This window comes from Carlito syrichta, unplaced genomic scaffold, assembly GCF_000164805.1.
Source record: "Carlito syrichta isolate Samal-C Ts95f unplaced genomic scaffold, Tarsius_syrichta-2.0.1 Scaffold309263, whole genome shotgun sequence".
NCBI classification, from domain to species: Eukaryota; Metazoa; Chordata; class Mammalia; order Primates; family Tarsiidae; genus Carlito; species Carlito syrichta.
In genome coordinates, this window is record NW_007253359.1 from 47,680 (window position 1) to 56,607 (window position 8,928).

Consider the following 8,928-nt stretch of genomic DNA (forward strand, 5'->3'; position numbering starts at 1 on the left):
TCCGGCGATCCTTCCACGTCAGCATTCCAAGTAGCTGGAACTACAGGCGTGTGCTACCACGCCCGGCTAATTTTTGATTTATTGTAGAGATGAGGTCTCACCAAGGTGCCCAGGCGGGTCTCTAACGCCTCAGCCTTCTAAGTAGCCAGAACTACAGGCACATGCTACCACGCCAGGCTAATGTTTTGATTTATTGTAGAGATGAGGTTTTACCAAGTTGCCCAGGCTGTTCTTGAACCTGTGGGCTCAGGCAATCCTCTTACCTTGGCCTCCCAAAGTGCTGGGATTACAGGCTTGAGTGACCATGCCTGGCCAGTGGTGGTGATTTTTAAGCAATAGTCTGTGATCTTTGTTGCTAGCATGAGTCTATTCAAGGTTACATAAGATAACAGATATTAAAGAATCAAATCAATAGCAGTGGGGTTGAGGTTGAACAGAACAATGTTTAAAAATAAAGGTACCTAATAGGTAAGTGGGAGCAGGGGAATTTATCGAACTAATCATGGTTCTTTATTGGAGTGATATACATTTCTTGAATGTGTGTTTTCCTAGGGTTTTTGGGGTTTTTTTGTATTAAAAGCTTATCCCATTAACAGTTAACAGGTCTTTATTTAGTCCAAGCACTGCATATTATGTTGCCTTTGGAGAAAGGCACCTGATTTCAATTTACACAGTAAAAGCAGTTCATCTACACTGGAAGATGTGCCAAACCTACTAACTTTCTTACACAAGATTCACCAAGAAGTATTCACACTGACTTAGAAATATATTTAAACCAGAGAAAAATAAAATGTTTAAGCAAAAACACTTGGCTAGTTCTTTGTTCTTGCTTGCCTTTTGGAGAAACCAGTTTTTGTGTTTTCTCCCTTTTCCCTTCCCCTACCTTCACCTCCTCAAGGCATCCTTCCTCTTGAAGCTCTCCTCAATGGTGGGCTTACCTGTGACATCTACTCTGATGGTATTCTTTTGGGGACTCCTGCCAACTCAACTCATCTCCTGTCTGTGTCACTTGTGGCATGTTTCATACACCCAGGTGTCATACTTATTCTTGAATATGTCTTACCTCCCCTATGAGTTTGTAAGCCCTTGAGAGTTTTCTGTTAATCCACTGGTGGGACCTATTAAAGGCATAGAAAGGCAAACCAACTTTTGCATCAAATGTTTGCCTAATGTTAACTATTTTCAAAACTCTTGTTTAACTTTCCCTCCTCCTGTTAGACTTTGCTAATGGCTACAGCTGATCCATTTCAGAGGAAAGACTTAATTTAATTAAATATTTATTTTCTGTTTAGCTCCAAAACATTGGAATTAATCCAGCCAACATTGGATTCAGCACTCTGACCATGGAATCTGACAAGTTCATATGTGTCCGAGAGAAAATTGGTGAGCAGGCACAGGTCGTGATCATTGACATGAGCGACCCAATGGCACCTATCAGACGGCCTATCTCTGCAGAGAATGCCATCATGAATCCAGCTTCTAAGGTGATAGCTCTGAAAGGTAAACCCAATGGAATTGTTAGAAAGGAATTTTATCTCACTTTAACTGCTTTGTTACTTTGAATATTGGGCAAGTGTCAGTAAATATATAGCAAAGTATAATCAATAGTATTAGCTTAATTTCAAAAGTTTTAGCAAAAGCTGTGTATTGTTTTTTGTTTTTGAGTAGGAGTCTCACTCTGTAGCCCAGACTGGAGTGCAGTGGCCACTCCCGGTCACTGCAGCCTCGACCTGCTGGTCTCTGGTGATTCTTCCACCTCAGCCTTCCAAGTAGCTGGAACTACAGGCACGCGCTACCATGCCCGGCTAATTTTTTTATTTATTGTAGAGATGAGGTCTCACCAAGTTGCCCAGGCGGGTCTCGAACCCGCGGGCTCAGGCAATCCACTCACCTCAGCCTCCCAAAGCACGAGATTACAAACTGAGCCACCGAGCCTGGCAAAAGCTATGTTTAATGTGACCTGATGAGGCCCCTGAGCACTAGAGTTTTTTTTTTTTTTTTTTTTGAGTTGGAATCTCACTCTGTCGCCCAGACTGGAGTGCAGTGGCCGCTCCCGGCCACCACAGCCTCGACCTGCTGGGCTCTGGTGATCCTTCCGCCTCAGCCTTCCAAGTAGCTGGAACTATAGACGCGCACCACCACGCCCGGCTAATTTTTTGATTTATTGTAGAGATGAGGTCTCGCCAAATTGCCCAGGTGGGTCTTGAACCCGCGGGCTCAGGCAATCCACTCACTTCAGCCTCCCAAAGCGCGAGATTACAGGCTGAGCCACCTAGCCCGGCTCACTAGAGCTTCTTGGTAACATCAGTCAGTGCTAGACAACCAAGAGGAATCAAATGCCCAGGACTTTGTCCTCATGGGTTTGAGAACACATGACAGCACTGTACATGTTCCCCCAGGAGGGCTATGTGACACCCTGGCCCGAGGGCCTGCTGCGGTGGTGCTCTAGTCATCCTAGGACAAAAGCCCAGTTTTTCCTTTTGTGAAACTCATCAATGACAGAAGAGTTGATAATTAATAGAATTATACCCACACCTGTACTCCCAGCATCTTGGGAAGACAAGGCAGGAGGATTGCTTGAGGCCAGGAGTTTGAGACCAGCCTGGGCAACATAGCAAGATACCATATTTCCAAAAAAAAAAAAAAAATTTTTTTTAAGTGATAACTGTTTCTGGACCTAAAATTTGTGAATGCCAAGTATTAGATTTTCCTAGGCTTCTATTTTGCTATAGAAATAGGGTCTACTTTGTCATTTCAGTAGGTAGAAGGACTTCTGGAATTTAAGATCTTCCTAATTAAAGATGAATAGCTGAAATTCTATTATTTGAATTTATTCAAATTTATTCAGCTACCAACTCTCCCTCTTCCCTTGTAATCTGATCAGAATATTTTTTTAAACATGGAATATAAGCAATGAAAACTTTCTCTTTTTTTTTTGAGTCAGAGTGTCACTCTGTCGCCCAGACTGGAGGGCAATGGCCGTTCCCGGCCACTGCAACCTCGACCTGCTGGGCTCTGGTGATCCTTCCGCCTCAGCCTTCCAAGTAGCCGGAACTATAGGTGCACGCTGCGACGCCTGGCTAATTTTTTGATTTATTGTAGAGATGAGGTCTCACCAAGTTGCCCAGGCGGGTCTTGAACCGCAGGCTCAGGCAATTCACTCACCTTGGCCTCCCAAAGCGCTGGGATTACAGGCTGAGCCACCGAGCCCAGCCGAAAACCTTCAATTTTAATTGAAGAAATTATTATTCAGTTTTTGAACTAAGAATAATTTATGAATTTTTAATGGTTCTTTTGTATTTCTCTTACTTTGTCACTTACCCCTTGGCTGTGTTTTATGAAATGCTTACTTTGTGGTGTTACTTTTTCTATATTTTATATTGTTGCATTACTTTTGAGAAACCCTGTCTAGCATGTTATTTGCTGTTCGGCAAGTATCAGAAATGACCTGCATTTTAGTCTTCCTGGTTCTCTGGAACAGTTCTCTTTAACAACGTGTAGTTTGGATCTCCTGGGACAGAGGTGTGTGTATGTTGGCAGGTGTTAAGGGAGTAGAGAGAACACAATATTTAAATATTAAAACCCTCCAGCCAAAGACCACCAAGAATACACCTGCAGTTGAACAAGGTGGGTTTATTATTTGTTGCAGTGAGACAGAACACATACTGTGTGGAAACTGTGGAGTGTCTCTGTGAGAGATTGTTAGAAACTTTTATAGGATTTGGGTTTAGTTTAATAATTTGGGGACTGGTCTGAGGAGGCAGGGGTTTGCTGCATATTGGATGCTGTCAGAAAGAGGTAATTTTTTAAAATTGGGTATCAATAAGGTTTATCTGTATTGGGGGAAGACAAGGATAAACTGTAATTGGTAAAGAAGAAGCAGTCACTCATTTTAGCTAAGAGAGAGGGTTGTTAGTATTTTGTGGGTTGCACAGTATACTTGTTTTTCCTGTGCTTAGATAAAATTCTGAAGCAGCCTTGCTCAGCCTCACTTTATTATGGTCTCAGGGCCCTTGCTTGAGGCTAGTGCTCTGAAATGGTTTATATCCAGCAGGAGAGCACCATGGCCTGCCTTGAGTGCCTGGCCAGCTTCTGGATGGTGGGGATGCTCCTCTTTTTTTTCTTTCTTTCTCAATGTTCATATTAATTGCTTCACCTATAACAGTGTTAAGTGTTGTTTTCTTTTGTGTGGAACCCTGGATCCAAAAAGATATAATTTTAATGCTTTATCCTAATTTTACTGCTAATTCTATGACACTAAAATCTCATTCTTGTAATACACACATTGGCAAATGGAGGATGTTCAGGCTGTAGACCAAAATGAGTGTAACTGTCTTTTAAAAAAAGTTATTTGTACAGTGACTAAATGACAGAGATATTGAATTGCAGATGAACTTTGCTAGTGAGTCTGTCATTTCACACACTTGACTGGCTCCAGGGTTGCCAGTGTGGAAGCCGAGGATATGGGGGACCTCACCCTGTTTCTCACAGGTTCTTCCTGTTGGGCTGGTGCAGCTTTTTTGGCTGAAAAGAGGCTCTTTATGAGCTGGACCTCCGTGTGTGTGTGTGTGTGTGTGTGTGTGTGTGTGTGTGTGTGTGTGTGTGTGTGTCAGGGTCTCACTTTATTGCCCAGACTGGAGTGCAGTGGCATGATCCAGACTCACCAAAGTCTCAACCTCCTGAGTTCAGGTGACCCTTCTGCCTCAACCTCTTGAGTAGCTGGGACTACAGGTAGATGCCACTACGCCCGGCTAATTTTTTTATTTGTTGTAGAGACAAGTCTCACTGTCTTGCTTTAGCTGGTCTCGAACTCCTGGGGCTCAAGCAGTCCTCCCACCTTGACCTCCCAGAGTGCTGGGATTGCAGGTGTGAGTCACTGCACCTGGCCTGGACCTACTTTAAAAAAAAAATAAAATAAAGGACCACCTTTGCAGTCTAAACTTGTGCTTGGCTATTAGTTGTTCCTGAGGGACTCAGTGGTGCTCAGCCCATGTCGTTGGGGCTGAGCACCACTGAGTCTGGAGAGCTTGGGGCTGATTTGCTTATCCGTCTCTCTTCAGATTTTCTCTGCTGATGGATTTGTGGTGAATTCTTCAAAACCAAAGATACATTTTTTTTTTCTCTTGGCCACATGAGTGTGAAGTGCTGGTAGAATTCTTCATTTGTTGCTCACCACTTTAATGGAGCATTAATACCTTAACTAAAGGATTAGCAAACTGCCTACTTTTTTTTTTTTTTTTTGAGTTGGAGTCTCACTCTGTCACCCAGACTGGAGTGCAGTGGCTGCTCCCAGTCACTGCAGCCTCGACCTGCTGGGCTCCGGCAATCCTTTCGCCTCAGCCTTCCAAGTAGCTGGAACTACAGGCGCGTGCTACCACGCCCGGCTAATTTTTTGATTTATTGTAGAGATGAGGTCTCGCCAAGTTGCCCAGGCGCGTCTTGAACCCGTGGGTTCAGGCAGTCCACTCACCTCAGCCTCCCAAAGTGCTGGGATTACAGCTGAGCCACCGAGCCAGGCTCTGCCTGCTTTTTTATAAAGAGATATAAAAACAAAACAGATGGATCTGTGGCAGAGATCTTATATGTCCCTTTATACAAACAATTTATAGTCACCTTGCATTACTGACCTATGATATTCCCACTTTTATTATGAAGCACTGCCCTATCAGTATTTGTGTTTCCTTTTACAAACCTTATCTTTTTTCCCGTAATTTTAGAAGTAGATTGAATTTAGACTAGTCTAGTGCCAATGCAGCACCATTGGCACTGAGCTCAAGTGAGGAGGGGAGAGGTAGGATGGCATCCTTCGTGGTGGCACACTCTTTACCTTGACTGCTTAAACCTAACCTGAAGTGGCTCCCAAAGAAGATTGGCTCTTTGTGTGTGTGTGTGTGTGTGTGATGCTGAATTTTTTTGTTGTTTTTTTTGTTATAGTCTTACTCCATTGCCCAGGCTGGAGTGCAGTGGCATGCTCACGGCCACCCCAGCATTGACCTGCTGGGCTCTGGCGATCCTTCCACCTCAGCTTCCAAGTAGCTGGAACTACAGGCACATGCTACCACACCTGGCTACAATGTCTGGCTAATTTTTTTTGTTGTGGAGATGAGGTCTCGCCAAGTTGCCCAGGCTGGTCTTGAACCCACGGACTCAGGCAATCCACCCACCTCAGCCTCCCAAAGTACTGGGATTACAGGCTGAGCCACCAAGCCCAACCAGAAATATTCTTAATAGTCAAAACTGGAAACAATCAAAACATCCATTTACTGGTGAATGGAGAAAAATAATGTGGCATGTCCATACAGCAATAAAAAGGAATTACTACTGATATATGCTACAACATGGATGAATCTCAAAAACACTACTATGCCAGGTAAAGGAAGGCAGATGTAAGAGACTACATATTGTATTATTCCATTTATTTGAAATGCCCACAAAAAGCAAATCTATTAAGGAAGAAAGCAGATGAGTAGCTGCCTAGGGCTGAGGGTAGGAGTGGGAACAAAAGCAAACAGGCAGGAAGGAACTTTCTGGGGGGATGAATTATGTTCTAAACTCAAAAAAAAAAAAAAAAAGAATATTGCTGCTATGAACACTCACCTACAAGTCTTTGTGTGGACATATATTTTCATTTATTTGGGGTGGAGTGAAATTGCTGGATCATATGGTAATTTTGCTTAACTTTTTAAGAAATTGCAAAACTGTTTTCTGAAGTGGTTGCACCATTTTACATTCCTATTAGCAATGTATGAGGATGCATGCCAATTTCTCCATGTCCACATCAACATTTTATATTGTCCTTTTTATTATAGCAATCCCAGTGGTTGTATAATAGTATTCTGTAGTTTTGATTTACATATCTATAATGTCTAATGATGTTAAATGTCTTTTTTTTCCCCAGAACCTCCAAGCAAGAAGTATCTTTTATTTTTAAACATGATTATTATCCATTTATATATATCTTTTTTGGTGCTCAAAAAGGACCAATATTAAGTCCCAAAAGGCCCATTGCCCAAGACTTGCACTGGGAATTAAGATTCAACATAAATTTTGGAGAGGGCATAAACATAGCATGTCTTTTGTAGGGCAAAAATTTTTAATTTTGATGAAACCCAACTTATCCTTTTTTTCTTTAACAGATCATGCTTTTGAAGTCATAGCTAGAGCTTAGCCTAACCCATGGTCTTGACAATTTTCTATGTTTTTTTCTAGTGATTTTATAGTTTTAATTCTTACATCTAGTTCTATGGTCCTTTTTGAGTTATTTTTGCATGTGGTGTGAAGTATGGGTATACGTTATTTTTATTTATTTATTCATTTATTTGAGTTGGAGTCTCACTCTGTCATCCTGACTGGAGTACAACGACACGCTCATGGCCACCCCAGCATCGACCTGCTGGGCTCAGGTGATACTTCAGCCTCAGCCTTCCAAGTGACCGGAACTAAAGGAGCGTGCTACCACACCTGACTAATTTTTTTTTTAATTGTAGAGATGAGGTCTCACCAAGTTGCCCAGGCTGGTTTTGAATCCCCAGGCTCAGGCAATCCTCTCGCCTCGACCTCCCAAAGTGCTGGGATTACAGGTTTGAGCCACCGCGCCCAGCCTGGTATATATTATTTTTTTTCTTCCTTTTCTAATTTTTTTGGGGAGCATATCTGTTCATTTGTCCCATCACCATTTGTTAAAAAGACTCTCCTTCTCTATTGAATTGTATTGGCACCTTTGGTAAAAATTCATTGGCCAGCTGGGCTCGGTGGCTCAGCCTGTAATCCCGTGCCTTTAGGAGGCTGAGGTGAGTGGATTGCCTGAGCCTGCGGGTTCGAGACCTGCCTGGGCAGCAAAACCTCATCTCTACAATAAATCAAAAAATCAGCCGGTCGTAGTAGCATGTGCCTGTAATTCCGGCTACTGGGAAGGCTGAGGCGGAAGGATCGCCGGAGCCCAGCAGGTGAGGCTGCGGTGCCAGGAGTGGCCACTGCACTCCAGTCTGGGCGACAGAGTGAGACTCCAACTCAAAAACAAACAGACAAACAAACAAAAATTCATTGGCCATAAATATAAATATTTATTTTTGTACTCTCAATTCTGTTTCATTTATCTGTGTGCCTATTCATGTGCCAGTTACTTGATTACTTGTCTGCTGTGGCTTTCTAGTAAGTTTAAGATTGGATAGTGTTGATACTACAACTTTATATTTTTTCAAAACAGTTCTTGAAGCAATTTGAAACTAGATCCTTTGAATTTCCAAATAAATTTGAGGTTCAATTTGTGAATTGCTTCAGAAAACCTGCTGGGATTTTGATAGGAATTACACGGAATATATCAGTCAATTTGGCAAGAACTGCAATCTTGGCAGTGTTAAGTCTTCTACTCTTTTTTTTTTTTTTGAGTTGGAGTCTCACTCCATTGCCCATGCTGGAATGCAGTGGCACACTCATGGCCACCCCATTGTTGACCTGCTGGGCTCCGACGATCCTTCCACGTCAGCCTTCCAAGTAGCCGGAACTACAAGCGTGTGCCTCCCTGCCTGGCTAACTTTTAAAAATTTATTGTAGAGACAAGGTTTCACCAAGTTCCCTGGGCAGGTCTCAAACCTGTGGGCTCAGGCAATCCACTCACCTCGGCTTCTCAAAGTGCTGGGATTACAGGCTGAGCCACTGAGCCCGGCAGTCTTCTAGTCATTTTGTGTCTCTTTTTTTTTGTTTTTTTTTGGGAGTTTTTGAGTTGGAGTCTCACTCTGTCGCCCAGACTGGAGTGCAGTGGCCGCTCCTGGCCACGCAGCCTCGACCTGCTGGGCTCCGGCGATCCTTCCGCCTTAGCCTTCCAAGTAGCTGGAACTACAGGCATGCACTACGACGCCCGGCTAATTTTTTGATTTATTGTAGAGACAAGGTCTCGCCAAGTTCCCCGGGCTGGTCTCGAACCTGAGG

At 43.2% G+C, this 8,928-nt stretch overlaps 1 protein-coding gene across 3 annotated transcripts in view; it reads left to right on the plus strand.

The window, feature by feature from the left end:
* Positions 1–8,928, plus strand: part of CLTCL1 (clathrin heavy chain like 1) — a 105,101-nt gene that overhangs the window by 14,184 nt on the left and 81,989 nt on the right. For all 3 annotated transcript variants that reach the window (XM_021717075.1, XM_008067022.2, XM_008067021.1), the window contains exon 2: positions 1,293–1,500. In XM_021717075.1, coding sequence (XP_021572750.1) covers positions 1,293–1,500 — 208 coding nt within the window. The remainder of the gene's footprint in view (positions 1–1,292; positions 1,501–8,928) is intronic.